General features: G+C 41.2%; 2 protein-coding genes across 2 annotated transcripts in view; both read right to left on the reverse strand.

Moving 5' to 3' along the window:
• The window catches only part of LOC127572348 (calcium/calmodulin-dependent protein kinase type IV-like), a 92,000-nt gene that overhangs the window by 49,104 nt on the left and 20,666 nt on the right, over positions 1-22,230 (reverse strand). The window contains exon 2 of the mRNA XM_052019500.1: positions 1,750-1,828. Within this exon, the coding sequence (XP_051875460.1) occupies positions 1,750-1,828 (79 nt within the window). The remainder of the gene's footprint in view (positions 1-1,749; positions 1,829-22,230) is intronic.
• Positions 1-22,230, reverse strand: part of wdr36 (WD repeat domain 36) — a 108,067-nt gene that overhangs the window by 254 nt on the left and 85,583 nt on the right. The window contains exon 23 of the mRNA XM_052019499.1: positions 1,750-1,828. Within this exon, the coding sequence (XP_051875459.1) occupies positions 1,799-1,828 (30 nt within the window). The 3' untranslated portion in view covers positions 1,750-1,798. The remainder of the gene's footprint in view (positions 1-1,749; positions 1,829-22,230) is intronic.

Here is a 22,230-nt window from a genome sequence, read left to right on the forward strand (position 1 = left end):
GGCAGCATCTATGGAGAGAAATGGACAGTTGATGTTTCGGGTCAAGATCCAGGTGAAGGGTCTCAACCCGAAACATCGACTGCCTATTTCTCTCCACAGATGCTGCCTGACCCGCTGAGTTCCTCCTGCATTTTGTAAGTCTCTTAAAGTGTAGGCTGGTAGAAACTCTAAAGCAGTTCAGAGACTGAAAATCAAAAACTACAAATGCTGGAAATCTGAAATAAAACCAGAATATTTTAGAAATATTTCACAGGTCAGGAAAGATCCTGTTTCTCTCATTATAAATGCTCCATGATCTGCTAGGTATCTCCAGCATTTTCTGCTTTTACTGTACAAGATAATTAAGGGATCTGCAATTTCCCACCTACTTCCTTTGAAATATTGTGGTAAAAATAATTGATACTGGGCATCTATTATTGCATAATATGATCACTCTCTTCACTAACATCATTACATTATTTTTTGCTGAGTTCTGCGGAAAAATTAGCTACTTTGTGATGTATGGCATGTTATCCTCTTTCTTTACTATACACAATCTGTAACTATTTGAAGTAAAATAGAACCTGCATTGTTCCTGATTACCATTTTTTCCAAATATATTTATAGTAATGTTTATTGATTTTGATATTTCTCACAGACGTTGTCCTGCATTTTGTTTTGTAGTGCTTACCATGTATTCTGCTGAATTTTGTTAATCTTTATTTCTCTCCCAGCATTCTGAATCTGTGCTGAGTTTTACCTTCTCATGTGCTTTTTAGTTGTATGTCATTTCTTACCTCTTCAGTTAACCAGGGCAACTTTTTGGGCATATTATTGCTTGGCACAACGTTTTAAGCACTATCTAATGGTATTTTTAAAACAATTCTATTATTAAGCAGCGATGGTATTTTATTCCACTCAAATGTAACACAAGTTATGAAAGAAAATATCAGAAATATTAAATCATTATTCCACTTCAGTTTTATCGGCATTATAGAACAAGTGCACAGGACATTGGATGATGAGATGAGTAATGACCTAAATGCATTTAGAATAGAAGAATGGAATATATTAAGTAAACTATATTTTTGGAGGATGGAATATCTCTTGGGAATTATAGACCTGTGAGCTTATCATTGGTCCTAGAAAACAACTGAATCTCTACTAAAGAAGAACATCCATAGACAAAATGAATTTTATGGAACCACTACAGAGTGAATGCAGAGGGAAAGCTTCCACTTGTCTTCCCTTTAAAATAGCTGACAAAAAAAATACAGAAGGGAATTCAGAAGAAACTTCTTCACCCAAAGAGTGGTAGGGGTCAATTCCTGAAACTTGAGATGCAAATAAAAAAACAGTAACTCCACAACATCATTCAAGCACGACCATTGAATCCAGTACAGTTGTTCAAACATGGAATTCATCCATGTTTTACTTTATTACTGGAAATTTAATCCATGCAACTTTCAATTAAACATGAATCTCCATTATTTATCGAAGAATTCTCACTGACATTTCCTTTGCCTATCGTAAATGTACTCAAAAATTAGTCAGTATTAATACAGATAAAAGTAAACATACATGGACTTGTAATTCAAAGTAATCTTGATATCACAGAACATTAGAATTTGATATTATTTGATTATACAATGATGATTTCCTTTTTTTAAACTTAGTTTTTCCCTTGTTTTGTACTTGTTTCTCATAAATAAATCCTCACTATTAACTCAACATAAAACATCAATTCATCTAAAGACAGTGAAGACTTACTGTTTTTTTCAGTGTTTTCACAGCATAAGACTTCTCAGTGCCCTTCTGTCTACATTGGAACACCACTGATGTAGCACCCCTAAGTAAACAAAAAATCAGCTTCAATCATCTTTATATATTACACTGAAAGTATTTAGCAAATCTATTATTCAATTTTAAATCGGTATGTTAGAATAATATTGATTTGTATTAACTGTTCTTTCACATTTCAGTCCATTTTATTCTATAGATCATACTTTTTCAAAAAACTGCTTTTTTTTTTAAAGATTTTCTTTTGACTGTTGTAATTAGCAATAGGTTACTTGAGGCTTTATTCACTAAATATCTGGAGATGAAACAATACAAAGGTGCATAGTTATCTTGCAATGAATAAGCTGATAATCTGGCATTACTGACTGAAGAAATTATTTTTAATAGGTCATTCATGATATTCCGTAGCATATTAGAGGAAACAGCAAAAAAAATTAAAAAGCCAAATACTTAACAATTAATAAGAAATTTTTCCTGATAAAGGTAAACGTCAACTGTCCATTTCTCTCCATATGTATATAAAATATACATATGGAGAGAAAACTATTACTTATTTGGTGTTTTCTTTGCCTTGCACTCAAGGAATATTACCATACCCTTGTAAACAAATCACATATGCGTAGTTCCTAGATGCAAGATTTACAAGAGGCAATTTTAATTGCCTATCCACCACAGGACTGCTTATTTTGGTAAGGCTTGTAGGGAAAGCTTACTTTTGCTTTACGGAAATAAGCAATATTAACAATATCCTTAAAATACAATAGGTACAAACTCTCAAAGGCTGCAATTTATTATATGTTCAATACAGTTGTAGAAAATCAAAATGACCTTTATGTCCTCCCCACCCACTGCTTTGCTTGTACCAATAAATTGTGTTGCCAAGAGTATTTAAGCCAAAGAAAAATGACAGAAATAATTTCTATCGTACTGCAAATTAACAAAGATCTTTTACATGACTAAAAATTACATACTATCCGACTATGTGAGAAGTTGTTACTTTTTTGTTTAAATATACTTGTGCATTAACCGATAGCTGAAAGTAAAATTTTCTTAAATTTAACCAATCAAGCTGGGAGAATATAAAATGAGGCCATCCACTATAATTTTCATTATAATGGTAAGTTATTAGAAAGTCAAAACACCATTGTGGATTATAAATGCAGGTGGCCCCCACGTTATGGGGGAATTGCATTCCTAGAAAATACCATATCACAATTTTCTGTAATGTGGAACCACATCGTCTGCGCATGCATTAAGAAGCAAGAGTGAAAAAGTGTGCTTATTCCTTTACTTTTTCTTCCCCCACATAAATTCCATATCTCAAATTTTTGAACAGTGATTCGTGAATTCTATAAGGGCGAATTTCCATTACCTGAAATGCTATAACGCGGGGGTGGCTTGTTGACTGTTAATGAGTTAGCATTTAGAAATGCCTGAAGCGCTTTTTTTTGGGATGTAGATAAAAGTTGACCATGTTTGGCACAGTCGGGGGGGGGGGGGGGTGTGGGGGTAGGACTAAGTGGTTAATACATTAAAAGGATTCAACTAATTTCTGAGTACATTTACAGTTGGCAAAATATATAAAGTATGTTGGGGAACAGAAACTGGAGAAAGAAGTGGATAGTGCTGGAAAGCATCTGTGATGGACAGTTAATTTGCATTCATTTGACCTAGTGTAGGATCCAAAATTCATACTCCCACAATATTTTAATCATTTCATTATCCACATAGCACCAATTGGGCTGCATATTACCTTATTTCACATTCACAGGGTTCAATTTTATGAGAGGTGTGTGTCAAATTGGAGAAGGAGAGCAGACTTCTCATAGGGCCAGGAGGTCATCCAGGTCTGTACTGAAGCGGTGGTGGGGGATGTTGCATTCAAGATCAATGTTAACAATGGAGCAATGCCATTTGTATAGTCTTGCTCCAATCTGATTTAGACAAAGCCAGAAACTCAGGTTTTCCAGCACTTAAGTGATGATCAACTCAATACCAGCAAACTTAATTACAATGCAAAGTCTAATAACTGATATTTCAACTTGCAGAGTAGCACGACAGAAGTCACCCACTGTCAGAGTGCCATAACTGAATCTCTGATTTCTGGCATGCAGGCTCAGGCTACTGTTAAGAATATTAAAGCAAAATTCTGAAATATAAAATATAAACATAAAATATTGAAAATACTCAGAAGCACAAGCAGAAACAGTGGAGAGACCCTTTATCAGGGAAAAAAAAATGACAGACAGAAATGGTTCTTACATAGGAAAGAAGATAGAGAGTTCAATATTGTGTCTGAATGACGTACTCTAGCTTTTTTTTAACGAAAGAAATATTTCTGTCTGCCATCCTTTTTCCTAATGGGTATAGTCTAGCAATAAGAGCATGTCCCAATATGCCAGAACCACATCAGCAATAAACTGCATAGCCACAGTGGCTTAATCTGATCCCACCTTCCAAATAGCTTCACTCTATCAGAGAGATTTCCTTTGTTCCAAGCATCTTTTGTTGCTACCTAGACCAACATATTTCCCTCTTTCTCAATTCTGATGAAGGATCCCTCATCTGAAATGTTAACTGTTTCTCCTTCCACAGATGCTGCCTGCTCTGCTTAGTTTTTTCCAGCATTTACACTTTGTTTTTAATAGTGTTTGATCAGATTTTCTTATTCTACTCTTATGAGCTTAGCCTGCCAGGCAGATCCCACCAATTTAACATTAACAACACAATACACACAGATCAAGAAGCTTAATGTGCTGGTTACTGCCATTATTCAGCCATTTTAACTCTTCCCATCCCACACATTCTCTTTGTTTTGCACATCTCTCACTCATCTTCTTTCCTACTGAAAACCAACCATCACCTGTCTCTTTCCTAATTCTGACAAAGGATTACAGACCCAAAACATTGACTCATTCTCTTTCCACAGATGCTGCCTGACCTGCTGAGTCCTTCTAGCATTTTCTATTTGTGTTTCAGATTTCAGGCATCTGCAGTTTTTATTTTCATTTTCCCATGGGTTTGGTGGTTGCTATTAGAAGTGCCTATGTAATTGACTGCACTGGATTTCATAGACAGCAAACAATGTAGCCCTTTGTGCAATGGGGATGTTTGGGATGGTGGATAAGGTGCTAATCAAGCATGACATTTTTTCTAGATGTTACCAAAGTTTTTAAATGTTATTGGTATTGCAGTCATTTAGGCAGGTGGACAACATTCATCATACTCTTAACTTGTAGCTTGTTAACAAGTGGGAAGGCCTTTGGGTGTCAGGAAGTGAGCTACCTGCTTCAAAAAAAAACTAATCTCTTACTTGCTCATATGGCCACAGTATTTATGTGGCTGATCCAGTTGAGTTTCACAATATTGATGGTAAGGAACTCAACAATGGTAATGCCATTGAATTAAAGTAGTAGATGGTTCAACCTTCTGTCATTGGAATGACTACTGCCTTATGCCATTGTGGCACAGATGTTACTTTCTACTAATCAGTCAATGCCTGAATGTAATCCAGGTCTTGCTATATGTAGACTTGGACCATTTCCTGAGCAACTACAGATGGAATTGAATAATCATCAGCGACCATCTCAACTTCTGACCTTATTATAGATGGAGGCAATTGATGAAGCAGCTGAAGACAGAGTTTAGGACAATGCCCCAACGAACTCCTACAGCTTTGCCTGGGGGGTTTGATGCCAACTGGCAGTTTACTAAGGCTTACCAGGGTTCCTCGATGCCACAAATATTCAGATGCTACATTGATGTCAAGGACAGTGATCCTCACCTCTCTTCTGGAATTCAGTTTTTTGGACCAATATGGTGACAAGGTCGAGAAAATTCTAAACTGGACATCGGTAAGGTTACTGGTGAGTGGAAGCCACCTACTATCCCTTTGCTGATGATGGAGAGCACATTGTTTGGATGGTAATTTGCTAAATTGAATTTAGAACCATAGAACAATACAGCACAATACAGGCTCTTCGGCCCATGTTGTGCTGACCTTCAAACCACTCCTAAGACTATCTAACCCCTTCCTCCCACATATCCCTCAGTCTTAAATTCCTCCATATGCTTACCTAACAATCTCTTGAACTTGACCAATGTATCAGCTGCCTCCACCACCACCTCAGGCAGCGCATTCCATGCACCAACCACTCTCTGGTTGAAAAACCTCCCTCTGATATCTCCCTTGAACTTCCCACCCATTACCTTAAAGCCATGCCCTCTTGTATTGAGCACTGGTGCCCTGAGGAAGAGGCACTGGCTGTGCACTCTATCTATTCCTCTTAATATTCTGTATATCTCTATCACGTCTCCCCTCATCCTCCTCCTCTCCAATGAGTAAAGCCCTAGTTCCTTTAGTCTCTCCTCATGATCCATACTCTCTAATCCAGGCAGCATCTGGTAAATCTCCTCTGCACCCTTTCCGATGCCTCCATATCCTTCCTATAATGAGGCGACCAGAACTGGACACAGTACTCTAAGTATGGTCTAACCAGTGTTTTGTAAAGCTACATCATTACTTCGCAGAAAATTTGATTTCTGTTTTGTGAACATGGGATTATTGGACAATTGTTGTAACTGGTTGTATTGGACAATTGTTGTATTGGTCAGTGTTGTAACTGTACTGCAACAGTCTGTCCAGAAGCTCACATAGTTCTGAAGTGCAAGTTTTGGTAATCAGCCATGACGCTGTCTGGTCCCAAAGCCTTTGCTGTCCTCAGAGCTTCTAGCCACTTCTTGATAATGTGGAGCGAATCGAATTGGCTGAAGATAGATGTCTGAGAGTCCACAACAGCAGCAATTGTGTTCACAGTCACAATCTGCATATTTCTTTCTCTACCATTAGTCAAGCTTGGTGGGCGGGGGTGGGGGTGGGGGTAAACAATCCTGGTTCAGTGGGGAGTGCAAATGGGCATAGTAAGCCTTACAATGTAGTCTTGTGTTGCTGCTGCATGCTTGCTAAACAACATGCAGGGGACAAATCCAAGTAATCATGTTGCTGTGCTTGCTTTCTTTCCCCTTGGTCCACAGTGCTTCACAGATGCCCAAGTTTGACTTGTCAGATCCATTCTGAACCAATCCCATTTAGCATGACAGTCATGCCATACATGATGAGCATTCCCAGCAAGAAGACAGGTCCTTTCGATACATGGACTGTGCCGTGGTCACTCTGACCAAACCTATCATGTATGGATACATCTGATTGGTGAGGATGAGATCAAGTAGATTTAACCCTTAAGTTGGTTCTTTCATTACATGCTGTGGACCAAGTCCAGCAGGACTCAGCTAGCCGTGGCATTCTAAGATATTAAGATGTTTTTATTAGTCACATGTACATCAAAACACAATGAAATGCATTTTTTTTTGTGTAGAATGTTCTGGGGGCAGCCCGCAAGTGTCGCCATGCTTCCAGCTCCAACATAGCATGCCCATAACTTCTTAACCCGTACGTCTTTTGGGATGTGGGTGGAAACCAGAGCACCCAGAGGAAACCCACACAGACACAGGGAGAACGTACAAATTCCTTACAGACAGCAGCCGGAATTGAACCCGGGTCGCTGGCGCTGTAATAGCATTACACTAACTGCTACACTACTGTCTTACAGTCTTAGGAGATGCATGGATGGCTTTAACAGAAAGGCTGCAGAGTGTGCAGAATTGGATAAATATTTGAGAGAGCAGGTGATTAAGCAGCACTAGTTTGGAGTGCAATCTTTAAGTCTGTGCTTCCTTATGTATCAAAACCTTAAAACACATAGCATCTATAAAATGAATAAAGAAAAACTGTACTACAAAATTTCTGCTTAACAAAATAGGTCTCCATCTGCTTTATTTTGGTAAATTGTGGTCTTCTTATCATACTAACATTTAACTAATGAGCAATATAAAAAAAGACAGACATCTACTTTATTGTGAAAAATTATCACATTGTGGCATTCAAGGGCATACAAGTATCCTTCACATGCAACAGAATATTCAATTGACCACTTTAGGGTAAATGACGTGCTTGTTATCCAGATTAGATGACTTCTGTGGAAAAACTGTTTTCATATTTCCAAAAATAATGAAATACAGCTAGAGCATCTATATCAATTAATAAACAAGTCAAATTGGCGATGGCAAGTGCATTCCCTCGTTTCTATAATAATCAGCTTTCCTTTTGTGTTACAAAATCAATTGAAAGATTCAAATACTGCTCCCTCTGCACAGCGTTCAGTTTCCCTGCAATCTATAAAAGATGTCACACACATACTAACCTTGCTCTAACCTCGGCATATTAATTTAAATATGCAAAAGCAAAACTTTTCTATTGTGGCCTAAATTTTCCAAAAAGACACAACTTTGGGGATCAGGTTGATATTGGAATCAGACATAATTACAGCAGGTCCTCAGAGTTAGTTCAATTCCCATCTGATCTCGCAAAATGGATGGAAATGGAGTGGAGCTGGGTAATTGCTAGGGCACTTTCAACACATTGTGATCAGTGATGTAACAAGAAATAGAAAAAAAATTAGTGTGTTTTATAAATTATTGCTTAGCCTAATGATACCCAATACTCTGATGATTGATAACACTATTAAATTGCAACCCTTGAAAGTTTTCAGTGGCTTTCTACTGCCTTGCAATGCTGCATGACAGGGAATACAATATTGATTTTACCACTTAGAGCTATTAGAAAATTGATAACAGAAGCATTTCTTTTCTTAACCTTTAAATTAATATTCCCTCCCTGGACATATTCATAATTTATTGCATATCATGAAATCCCATTAGTAGCAGGATAGGCTATGAAATTGATGGAACAGCTGCCTTGCATATTTTACAGAATTTGCTGCTCAGAAACTGTAAAATTGTAAAACACTTCATAAAAATACAAAGCAGATCCATATTTTATGCATTCAAATTTTTGACTAATTTCCAGCTACTTGTCTGTGCTTGCTGACCTAGATTGTTTCCTGATCTAGAAAAGCCTCAATTTTAAACTTTTGTCATTTTCAAATCCCTACATGATCTAATCTACCCACCTCAGCCTAGATTACATACTTCTGTGTTCCTTTAGCTTTGCACATGCCCAGTTTTAAATGTTGCGCTACAACAGCCATCTACAACTTAACTGTGTAGATCCTAAATTCAGAAAAGCTTTCCTTAAAAGTCTCCATGAGTTTCTCAACTTATTATATAATCTCTAAAATGAAACTTTCTACCCAAAATTTTGGTCAACTATTCTAACCATCCTTACGCAGCTTAATACATTTGTTTTGATAATGCTCTTGGAAAACATTAAAAGAATGGAAATTATTGTTTCTGTGTCTATACTACTTGCATAAAGCTGAAAATGATTTTTCTTATGCATATGCAACTGTTAAATAGTCATGAACATTTACTATCAGAGGGCAGTATTGTATAACAGGGTCAGGTTGGTAGAGGGTCTTTGAAAATCAATAAGGTGGAAATGCTGGAAATCTGAAAATGCTGGAAACACTCAGCAGGTCAGGCAACATCTTTGAAAAGAGAAAGAGTCAGAACATGACTGCGGATCTACGTTTTGTGGATATTAAGTGCAAGGCCTATACTCTGATATGCTTGAGTGAATGAGTTAACAATAGCTCATAGCTCTGTCAGTCAGTGTACGCAAATAACTATCGCTCGACTACTGAGATCGAGTGACTTTGGTTCTGGAGTATAGTAGCTGTAGGTTGAACAAATTTCTGTTGGTTCTCAAGATGAGATCCAATCCTGAGGGAAGTTTATTGGAAGTGAGGTGCAGCACTGGCAAAAAGAACTGAAAAAACTGTCAGGGCAATGATACAGCCTTGTTTGACAGCAACCTTCACTAAGATTGCTTCTGGCATAGACCCATAAATTAAGATAATGGCTTGCATGCCCTCATGAACAAATGCAAGATAGAGACAAATTTCTATAGGAAGTGGAATGTGAGTAGAGTCCATCTTGGTTGAGACCAAAAAAAGTCACAAATGGTGGTTCGTGTTGCTCTCTACGCTTTTCCTGCAATTGTTGCAAAGTGAAGATCATGTCCACTGTGGTTCCCAAATAGACAGAATCCATACTGTAATTCAGGGAGCAGACTTCCAGTCACTGGTAGGTGGTATACAGGCTGTCAGAGGGCTCTAGTGATGACTCTCCCTGTGCTAGACAGTAGGGAAACTCCCCCGCTGTTACAACTTGCTTCCTTTCTTGAAGGCTGCTAATGATTAATGCATCTCTCAAGTCCCTTGGTATACCTTTCATTTCCCAATAAGATCTGTGTCTGAAGCACTTCACCAGCAACCACTTCTTGTATCTGAGGAGCTATTGCTCAGCAAAGGCAAACATTGATATTGAAATTCACCACTGCCTTCAAAGCAGCAGCACTCCTGATCAATTGAGGAAAAGGTGTTTGAAGATCAAAGCTTCAGACCTAACACAAAAGTCATGGTGCAAAGAGTAGTAATCCCCGCCCATCCACATGCTTCTCAAATCTGGACGACCTATAGCAGGTACCCTCAAGATAATGGAAAGATGCCACCAAAATTGCTCTCAAAATGCCAAGGGTCAGTGCAGCTGTTGCATTTTTGCAAGAAAGCTTTAAGAATAACTATAATATTTTCCTCGGCCCACCTAACGATCTCATCTTGTGACAATATCAATGCCTGTTTCAGGAGCAGTATGTCAGACATGTTAGTTACAAACCTTGCCCAACAGAGCCGAGTGACGTAACTAGGGTCAAAATATTGGCAATGTTGGCTTAGGAGAGGACAATGACATTGGTTTGCTTATCCTTCCAGTGAATTTAAAGGTGATGTAGCTGTGGTGGTGTAGTGGCACAGAAATGGTGCAGTAGATAGTATGACTGTTAGACATCTCCCACAACCAGAGTACAATACTGACCTCAGGTGCTGCCTGTGCAGAGTCTGTGACTTTATGGTTTCTTCCCACATTGTAAAGATGTACTGGTAGGTTAATCAGTTACTGTTCATTTTCTGTAGTGTAGGTAGGTGGCAGGGATGATGGACAGGTGAGAGAGAATAGGTTACAAGAAAATAAGTGGGGGAAAGGGACTAAGGGAAGGGACTCCGAGAGCCAGCATAGACTAGATGGGCAACATTTGGAATTAAAAATTGGAAGACTTCAAAAAAAAAAGGGACTGCTTTCACTTGAACAGAGGAATCTATGGCATAATTTGATAAAGGAGTCTGAAATCAAGAATCAAGAACTGGAAGTATTTACAGTGGGCTCACAAAGCTGATTACATGAGGACAGTTATGGTCAGTATTAATTCAATCGCCCCAAAAAAAATGCAACTGCAGCCCTCCTATTCTACCATTTCTTAAACAATTATAGCATCTTTGTTTCAACCATTTTGTCTGAGAAGCCATGTGAAGTAAAGCTCAATATCAATTCTAAATTAACTCTTCATTAGTTAAACCTATAACCGTTGATCAACTTCAATAACTTAGTTTGCTTTTTCCATACAATTAATTATTTAATACACCTCAAAGGAAGCATAAAATCAGTTAATTAAATCCAAGTTATTGACATAAATTTAAAACTATCTGCCTGTCACTTAAATGGATGGTTGAGCCACAATAATGTAGGCAAGCTGAGCTATATCTCTCATCAGGCCTTCTCATCTGTCTATACTTCTCACTGCCTTGGTAATGCAGTCAACACAATCAAAGATCCCACCCACCAAGACATTCTCTCTTCTCCCCTCTCCCATTGGGCAGAAGATATAAAAGCCTGACAGCATGTACAACCAAGCTCAAGGACAGCTTCTATCCTGCTGTTCTAAGACTACTGAATGGTCCCCTAGTACAATAAGGATGGACTCTTGACCTCACAATCTACCTCATTATGGCCTTGCACCTTATTGCCTGCCTGCACTGCACTCTGTGTAACTGTAACACTTTAATCTTCATTCTGTTATTGTTTTCCCTTGTACTACCTCAAATGCGCCAATGTGATGAAATGATCTGCATGAATGGCATGCAAAATAGTTTCTCCTCTGTACCTCAGTACATGTGACAATAACAAACCAATTTACCATCTCCTATTTTATCAGAAGACCTGAATAAACCATTATCCACATATCCTTGAATTAATTAATATCAGTTGCTCCAGTAGAAAAGTGGGGTTTGTTAGCCTAAATTTTAAAAGCTGCATATGATTCATTATGGCTGCAGTTATAAAATGACTGACACAGGAGTTCTTTCAGTCCATTGAGTCCATGCCAACTCTCTGTAGAATAATTTATTCAGTCTGATTTATCTTCAGCCCTGCAAAGTATGTTGCTTCAAGAGCCCCTCTAATTCTCTTTCAAAAACTGATTTATTCTGTTTCTGCTACTCTTACAGGCAGCAAATTACTCAGCAACATGACTTCCATGATTTTACATCAGAGAATTCCAGAGGTGCACCACCACTTGAGTGGAGGGATTTCTCCTCATCTCAGTCCTAAATGTCTTACCCCCATATCTTGATCACTCTAGACCCTCCTAGCCAGCATAAACCTCCTCTGCACATTCTGGCCAGTTATCAGAACTTTGCACATTTTAATGAGATCTCCTAAACTCTAGTGAATGTATGCTGGGTTGATCCAATTTCTTCTCATATCCTAGAAATCTATCTGGTGAACCTTTGCTGCATCCCTTCTACAGCAAGTTTGTCCTTTCTTAGGTAAAGAAACCAAAACTAAATACAATACTCCAGGTGTAGCCTCAAAGACCTGTATAATTAGTCATCCTTGTTCCTATATCCTCTTGCAATGAAAGCCGATGTACCATTTGCGTTGCATGTTTGCTTTTAGTGACACCCAAGTCTCTTTGAATAACACCACTTCCCAATCTCTCAGCATTTAAATAATACTATACCTTTTAGATTTTGTTCTTCCTACTGGAATGGATAATTTCATATTTATCCAGGTTATACTGTATCTGCCATAAAGTTCACTTCCTCATTCACTCAACTAGTCTAAATTGCCTTGGTCATTTTCCATCCTCTCACAACTCTACCCAGTTTTGTATTGTCACCACATTTGGTTTCCTGATGCAAATTATTGATACAGACAGTGAATAAGCTGGGACCCAAGTACCAGCCTTGGTGATACCCCACTCATCACCAGCTGCCATCCAGAGAAAGACCCATTTATTCCAACACTGTCTCCTCCATGTTAACCAATGTTCACTCCATGACAGAGTTTGCACACTAGTCTTTTTGTTGAAACTTTATCAAAGATCTTTTGAAAATCCAAATACACCATAACCACTATTCACCTTTAATCAATCTACCAGTTACATCTTCAAAAACAATCCAGTAGACTTGTCAAACACTGATACCAATTTCCTTTGTAAGTCTCCTTTTCATCAAACTCCCGGTTCCCTAGCATTTTTGGGAAGTTATTAGTGTTCTCTTCTGTGGAGACAGAACCAAAATATTTGTTTAATTGTTCACCCATTTCTTTGTTTTCCATTATAAATTCACTGTTTTCTGACTGCAAGTACATTTGTCTTCACTAATCTTTTTATTTTTAAATACTTGCATAGGTGTTTACAGTACTCTTGTGTTTCTTTAAAGTTTACTATCATGCCCTTTTTTTCCTCTTAAACTCTGAATTTTAAACTGCCCCCAATCCTTAGCTTTGCTATTTTTCTGCAACTTTGTAAGCCTCCCTTGGGACATAATACTATCCTTAACTTCTTTCATAAGCAATGGTTGGGACACTATTCCTTTTTGCACTTGAAAGGAATGCATAATTGTTGTAGTTCCTGCATTCATTCTTTAAATGTAAGCCATTGCTTATCCACTGTTATACCTTTTTAATGAACTTCCCCAATCTATCACAGTCAGCTTCCCCTTCATACCTTCATAGTCTCCTTTGATTAAATTTGGGACACTAGTTTAGATTGAATTACTTTATTTCCCATCTTCCAACCTAATGAGTAATTCTATCATGTTATGACTACTCTTTCATAAAGAACCCTGCATAAGACAATTAACAAATCTCTCCTCATTGTCCAATACCCAATCTGTTCTGCAGTTAGCTCCTCAAAGTACTGATCTGAAAAAAAAACAGCCTATGCACTCTCCACAAATTCATCTTCCACAGTATTATTGCTAATTTGCTTTGACAAGTATACAGTATATCTAAATTAAAGTCACTCATTATTACAATAGCACCCTTGTTACATGCATCTCTAATTTCCCATTTGATGCTGTTCCCTACAATACCAATGTTTTCTGTCTCATGGTTCTTCTTGGGTCCACCCAGACTAAGTCTACATCTTGATATTCTGAGCCAATATCCTTTCTTACTATTGCTCTGTTTTTATCCTGTACTAGCAATGCAACTCCACTTTCTTTTCCTTTCTACCTATTGATCCTAAATATACAAATAAGCCGCAAAGAAAATTCAGAGTTCTGCTTCAAAGCACTGTCTGCATCAACAAATGTGACTTCAATAATGCCAGAATGTATTATCAGCCCCTTAAAGCTTTGAATTTATCTTAGATGGCTGTGAGGTATGCAGGAGTTGATGCAGCCAGCAAAAATCCTCAACTTTGTAGCTTCAGACCTGGGAGACTTTGGGAAATGGCAATAAATGGCCTCTCTACTATATGCTCAGTTTAAAGAAAAATCACATGCCTTGTCTGCATAAGACTTTCTCGTTCAAAACTGGCAGGAATCGACTTATGCCCATAAATTGGGAGTGAAAGATCAGGCAACAGGAAGCTGTCAATGGTGATTATTCCTTTTTTACCCAGCATTCTGGATGAACAGGACCATAATCAGGGAATACAGAAGAAATGGAGACAGGGATTATAAACTTTCTTAGGAAACCTGGAAGAACATTACCAAGCTCTAGGTTTCCATAATGAAAGACAAAAAAGTTATATTCTTTTTGTATTCTTGAGACTTTGTCAAATTTTCTTACCACCTCCAAAGATTGTTTACATGCATCTCGCACATCTCTGTTCTTTAAAACCAATTTAATTTTACCCTTTTATTTTCCCTCATTCTTCTTTCCAGAATGCATTACTTCACAGTTCTCTACATTACATTTCACCTGTCAGTTGTCTACCTATTTCACCAGTCTATGTTCTCCCAAAGTCTGCTACATCTTCCTTGCTGTTTACTACATTTCTAATTTGGTATAATCTGCAAACTTTGAAATGTTGTAGTAATCCACAAATTGGGGTCGTTAATACGCCTCAAATTCAGATTGTAAATTTCTATCAATTCTCAAAAATAACCAACATCAATTTCAGCTTTCTGTTTTGCAGGCAATGTTATATACCCTGAATTATACGGCTTTCAATTACAACTATTATGTTGCATTTTAACAAACATGCTTTAAAAGTCTATGTACAGAGCATAAACTGCTCTACCTTCACCAACCCTCTTCATCTTGCATATGTTTGTTGGGTACAATTTGACTTCAATAAATGAATATGGATTGCCTTTTATTGTGGAAGCAATAAAGTGCAAAAGGGATTCACCAGGACGTTGCCTGGAATGGAGGGTTAAAGTTATAAAGAGATTAGATAGGCTAGGTTTAATCTCATTGGAATGTAGGAGGCTGTGGGGTGACTTTACAGACTTATAGAATTGAGAGGCAGAGATAGGATTCTTTCTCCCAGTGCAGGAGATTCTCAAACTAGATGGCACAGGTTTAAGGTGAGAGGGAAGAAATTTAAAGGATATCTGAAGAGTAAGTTTTTCCACAAAGAGGGTGGTGAATATCTGGACAGAGCTGCCAGAGGTGGTGGAGGCACATACAATTACAATGTTTAAAATATGTTTGTACAGGAACTTGGGTAGGAAAGGCATGGAGGGATCTGAGCCTAATGGGCATCACATTGGCATGGATGAGATTGGCTGAAAGGACCCATTTCTGTGCTGTATATGTCTATGATTTGATGATTCCTGCTGTTCATAACTAACATTAACAATTTAGACTTTAGGACAGGATATCATACTAAGAGTTCCTTAGCATAGTGTTCTAGAGTAATCATATTCAACTACTTCACTAATGACTTTCTTTTCATCATAAGGTCAAAATTGAAAATATTCACTGATGATTGGGATGTTCAATTACATTTGCAACTCCTCAGCAAATGAAACAATACATACCTACATGCAGAAAGATCTAGAAAACATGCTAATAAGTGGCAAGCAACATTCGTGCCATAAAGATGTCAGACAATGACAATCTCCATTCAGATTTATGCACCTACCCTTTTAATTCAATGGCACCAACATTGCCAAGTGCTCAATGACCAGAAACTCAACTGGTCTACTAACCTAAATGCTGGCAGTTGAAAGTAAAGTTCAGAAACTGGGTATCCCACAATGAGCAAGTTGCCTCCTGACATTTCAAAACTTTTCCACCATTTATGAAGCACAAATCAGAAATGTAATGGAATACTCTCCATATGTCTGGTTAATGCTAAAAAAAAGAACCCTCAAATACAAAGGACAAAACAAATTAGTTCATTAGTACCCCATCCACCATTGGTGCATGGTAGTTGCAATCTATACAACCTACAAAATGCACTGCAGTTATTCGCCTAAGCTACTCTGACAATACCTCCCAAAGCTGCAGCCTCTACCACAAAGAACAAAGGCCTTCCAAACTGCACATCGCCCTTATTTATAAATACTATGTTGTCCCTTGATTGTTGCTGGGTCTAACTTCTTTAACTCCCTCTCTAACAGTGCTGTGGATGTATCATCACCAGAAAGGTAGCAGTAATCCATGAAGGTAGCTCCACCACCTTCTCAAGGGCAATTAGGGATGGCGAATGCTGGCATCATCAATTATGCTCTCATCCCAAAAACCGAATAAATGAAACAAAAACATGAACACAATTTTTAAATTTGCAGATGATACCAGATTGGGGAGATAGTCAAATGTGAGGAATTACAACAGTTTACGATAAATTAATAAACTTGCAAACAATTACAGACAACTTCCAATACAGATAAATATGGGGTAGTATATTTTTGTAGAAAGAGGTCACTTATTACAAACGTACTAATATCTGAATTAAGACCAGGAATAGCTCACTTCATTCCTCAAGCTTGTTCCACCATTCAACAAGATCATGGCTGATCTGATTGCAACCTCAATTCTGCATTCCTGCCTACTTCTGTAATCACTCTGTTGCTCAAGAATCTATCTACCTCTACCTTTAAAATATTCAGGCACTCCTTCCACAGCCTTTTGAGCAAAGTTGCAAAGACTTACAACCTCCAGAACTATGGCTTTGTGAATATGCAGATCCCCCTGTACATCAGAGTTTGGCAAATCTCACTATTTAGATAGCATGCATTTTTGTGTGTCAAAAGGGACAAATTCACATTTTCCCACATTATACTCCCTTTACCAGATCTTTCCCCAGTCACTTATCTTTATCCCTTTGGAGTTTCAGGTTCTTTTCACAACCTTACTTTCCTACATAGCTGTGTCAACTGTAAATTTTGCAACTGTACTGTCAGTCTCTACTGTCAGTAAAATTGAGGCCCCAACACCAATTCCTGTTATAACAATCTTTGTTATAATAAGTGAGGAAAAATTAGCCATGTGCTGCTCATCAGGGTGTTGTTATCTTCATTTTGTTTTTTCCTCCTCACTCCTGCTGGTTAAATGCTAGTAAGCCAGTACTACAGCAACCCAAGGCAGAAAAACAACAAACTGCACAACTGCATATAATGCACTCAAGCCCCTTATAGTAAACTTCCCTTAAGAAGAGACTAAAGGTTATCAAAATTCAAAAAAACTACAGATGCTGGAAATCTGAAATAAAACCCAAAAACATTGGAACCCCTTAGCAGGCCAGACATCTTCAGTGGAAAGATAAACAATTAACATTTCAGGCTGAAAATCCTTTATCAGAATAGTGAAAAATGAGAAAACAAGTCAGATTTTAAGTATCAAGGTTATAACTACTCATCAATATACAACACATCAATTACTAACTCCTGGGATGAAGTAGACCATAAAACCCCAATTCAGGGGATTATCCTGCCTACTTGTAGAACTTGTTGCCAACTAACAAAACTGAGTCAGATATGACCAATTTAAAGGTCAAGGTTCTCTGACACCTTCTGTACTTTTCTTCAGAATGTGTAACACGTTCAATTACAAGCAACTAACAATCTGCTGGAGGAACTCAGAGGGTCAAGCAGCATCTGCGGGAGGAAAGGAATTGGCGATATTTCGGGTCAAAACCTTGCATCAGAACTGCAGTCTGATATATTTATAGTTTTGTGATCCAGGTTCAGTTACAATCTCATGAGCAGGAGCAAAGTTTTCCATGTTTCTGCTTCAATTTCGAAGAATACCTGTTGGATGTGTTGGAAAAGCAGACAAACACAAGGAATTGCACAACGCCTTACTAGTTGCAAGAAAAGGTCCCATTTATGATGATCTCCGTTTCCTGTTGGCCAGCCAATCTTTCATCCATGCCAATGTTATCTCCTACACCATGAGCTTTTAGTTTCTCCAATAACTCTAAGCTAGTTTCCCTTCATCCACATCACGTTATTTCTTAAAAAATAAAGCTCCCCCCCACCCAAAAAAAAAATTGGTCAAGCATGATTTCCCTTTCACACTCACCATTAAGATAAGGTCCATTGTGACCTGGACACTTGTCAATTTGTGCTGCCAACAATTTGCTCGGTCCACTGCCCCGGTGGTTGTAATTTTCTCACATTCTTTTCTCCCTTCCAATTCCTGATTGACAACTATTTCTGAGCTGTTCTTTGTATCCTCTACAGCAAGGACCAATATAAAATAGCTATTTAATTCATCTGTCATCTCCCTATTTTCCATTATGGATTTCTGAGACTCATTTTCTATAGTATTGTAGCGGTTGCTACTGCGAAATAAAACAAGACGCTAGTCGGAGGATTGTCGAACAGAAGTGGTTTATTTTCCCGCCTTGTGCGGGCCCCTTAAGGGAGACTGTTCCCGCCCAAAGCAACCGGCAATGATGTAAGTACTACGTCATCAAGACTTTCCCACGCGCGGGTTCTCCCCGTCGCTCGGGAAAGACAAGGCCCGCAGCCATCTTGGGCCTCGTCGCTCCAACGCCGCGCGACGCGACTGCCGAGCCGGTTCGTCCGACTAAACGGTGAGTCGCCACACAACCCCCCCCCCAGAACCGGCGATACAGTCCCCAAGGTCCGCGGGCTGTGCCAGCTGCCGCTTAGGGGGCCGGTCTCTGCGTCGCGGCGTTGCAACCTCGACAGGTTGTTGCAGATCCAAATGGGCCGGTTTGAGGCGGTCTGCCGTGAAAACCTGTTCCCTGCCTCCAATGTCCAACATAAAGGTGGATCCATTATTCCGTATGACTCGGAACGGTCCCTCATATGGTCGTTGCAATGGCGCCCGAGGTGTGCCCCTGCGAACGAAAACAAACTTACAGTCCCGTAGTTCCTTGGGCTGGCAGGATGGGGCTTGACCGTGCCGTGAGGTGGGAATCGGGGCCAAGTTGCCAAGTTTCTCGCGCAGTCTTTGTAGGACTGCTGGGGGTTGTTCCCCTTGGTCCCAAAGGGCAGGTATGAAATCCCCGGGGACAACTAGGGGCGCCCCGTACACAAGCTCAGCTGACGAAGTGCGGAGGTTTTCTTTGGGGGGCAGTGCGTATGCCGAGCAGGACCCAAGTCAGCTCGTCAACCCAGTTAGGACCCTTCAGGCAGGCCATCAAGGCTGATTTCAGATGGCGGTGAAAACGTTCCACCAACCCGTTTGATTGAGGATGGTAGGCCGTGGTGGTGTGCAGCTGCGTCCCTAGCAGGTTCGCTAATGCAGCCCAGAGACTGGAAGTGAATTGGGTGCCTCTGTCTGAAGTGATGTGGGCCAGAACGCCAAAACGTGAGACCCAAGTTGTGAGCAGCGCCCGGGCGCAGGAATCAGTTGTGATGTCAGTCGGGGGGGTTGCCTCAGGCCACCTCGTGAACCGGTCCACGATGGTAAGGAGGTACCGGGCTCCTCTTGAAACCGGCAGAGGGCCCACGAGGTCGATGTGTATGTGGTCGAACCTCCCACGGGTGGGCTCGAACTGCTGTGGTGGGACCTTGGTGTGTCGCTGGATTTTTGACGTCTGGCAGTGCGGACAAGTCCTGGCCCACTCACTGACCTGTTTGCGCAGGCCATGCCAGACAAACTTGCTGGCGACCAGTCGGACAGTAGATCTGATGGACGGGTGCGCCAACCCATGTACCGAGTCAAAAACGTGTCTCCGCCAGGCTGCAGGGACTATAAGGTGGGGCTGACCAGTCGCAACGTCGCAAAATAGGGTCCGCTGACCTGGACCAACCAAGAAATCTCGGAGCTGCAGACCCGAGACTGCGGTTCTGTAGCTGGGCAGTTCGTCGTCGGCTTGCTGTGCGTCAGCTAGGGCCGCGTAGTTGACACCCAAGGATAGGTTGTGGATGGTTGGTCTGGAAAGTGCATCAGCAACGACATTATCCTTTCCGGAGACATGTTGGATGTCAGTTGTGAATTCGGAAATGTAGGATAAATGTCTCTGCTGATGAGCTGACGAGGGATCGGAGACTTTGGAGAAGGCAAAGGACAGAGGCTTATGATCGGTGAAAGCGGTGAAAGGCCTGCCTTCTAGAAAGTATCGGAAATGCCGGACCTCCAGATACAGTGCTAGAAGTTCCCGATCAAAAGCGCTGTACTTCAGTTCGGGCGGTCTAAGGTGCTTGCTGAAAAATGCCAAGGGTTGCCAGCGGCCTTCAAGTAGCTGTTCCAGTACCCCACCCACCGCGGTGTTGGACGCGTCCACCGTGAGGGCAGTCGGGACGTCAGTCCTAGGGTGTACAAGCATCGTGGCGTCTGCCAGGGCGTCTTTGGCCTTAATGAAAGCAGCCGCAGCCTCGTCAGTCCAGGTGATGTCCTTGCCCTTACCAGCCAGCAGCGAGAACAGAGGGCGCATGATACGGGCTGCTGCAGGGATGAAACGATGGTAAAAGTTGACCATCCCAAGGAATTCCTGTAGGCCTTTGACTGTGTCGGGGCGGGCAAAATGGCGGATAGCGTCCACCTTGGCGGGTAGGGGTGTTGCCCCGTCGCTGGTGATTTTGTGGCCGAGGAAATCGATAGAGTCAAGTCCGAATTGGCACTTGGACGGGTTGATCATGAGGCCGAAATCGTGGAGGCGGGAATACAGCTGGCGGAGGTGGGAAAGGTGTTCCTGGCGGTTACAGCTGGCGATCAGTATGTCGTCTAAGTAAATGAACACGAAGTCCAGGTCTTGGCCTATCGCATCCATCAGCCGCTGGAAGGTCTGCGCAGCCTTCTTAAGGCCGAACGGCATCCGAAGGAATTCGAACAGGCCGAATGGGGTGATAATCGCAGTCTTGGGGACGTCATCCGGATGGACCGGGATTTGGTGGTATCCCCGAACGAGGTCCACTTTGGAAAAGATGCGGGCCCCGTGTAAGTTCGCTGCGAAGTCCTGGATGTGAGGGATGGGATAGCGGTCCGGGGTGGTAGCGTCATTCAGCCTGCGGTAGTCGCCGCAGGGCCTCCACCCTCCGGTGGCTTTGGGGACCATGTGCAGGGGGGAGGCCCAGGGGCTGTCTGACCTGCAAACAATCCCCAGCTCCTCCATGTGATGGAACTCTTCCTTTGCCAGGCGGAGCGTGTCTGGAGGTAATCGTCGTGCTCGGGCATGAAGGGGTGGCCCTGTAGTAATGATGTGGTGTCATACCCCGTGTTTGGGCCTAGAATTCGTAAACGAAGGTGCCAAAATTGATGGGAATTCGGCTAGGAGCTTGGCGAAATCGTCGCCAGGAAGGGAAATGGAGTCCAGGCGCGGGGCTGGTGTGCTGATTTCTCCCAGGGGATAGGTCTGGAAGGTGCTAGAGTGGACTAACCGCTTCCCTCGCAGGTCGACTAACAGGTTGTGGGCCCGAAGGAAATCAGCTCCTAGGAGTGGTCGGGCGACCGTGGCAAGGGTAAAGGTCCAGGTAAAACGGCTGCTGCCGAATTGTAATTGAAGTGTACGGGTGCCAAAAGACCATATCGTTGTACCATTGGCGGCATTGAGTAGAGGTCCGGGTGGCCTGTTGTGAGTGTCGCGGCCAGTCGGGGGCAAAATACTGACCTCCGCTCCAGTATCAACGAGGAAACGCCGTCCAGATTTCTTGTCCTGAACGAATAGGAGACTCTGTCAGCGGCCAGCCGCCGTAGCCATCAGCAGCGGCTGGCCCTGACGTTTCCCTGAAACTTGCAGGGTGGGCGGCATCGAGGGGCCTCCGCACCCCACCTCTGATGGTAGAAGCACAGCTGGTCACCCGTGTCATTGTCTGCGTTCCTGGGGTGTGGTTGCTCGGTTGCTGGGGCCGGGCAAGGCGGGCGTTGGGCTCGCGGCCTGGTGATTTGACTGACGGATGAGCCACTCTCGCGCTTGGCCCTCCACAGGACATCTACCCA

Source organism: Pristis pectinata, chromosome 7 (assembly GCF_009764475.1).
Source record: "Pristis pectinata isolate sPriPec2 chromosome 7, sPriPec2.1.pri, whole genome shotgun sequence".
Lineage (NCBI taxonomy): Eukaryota > Metazoa > Chordata > Chondrichthyes > Rhinopristiformes > Pristidae > Pristis > Pristis pectinata.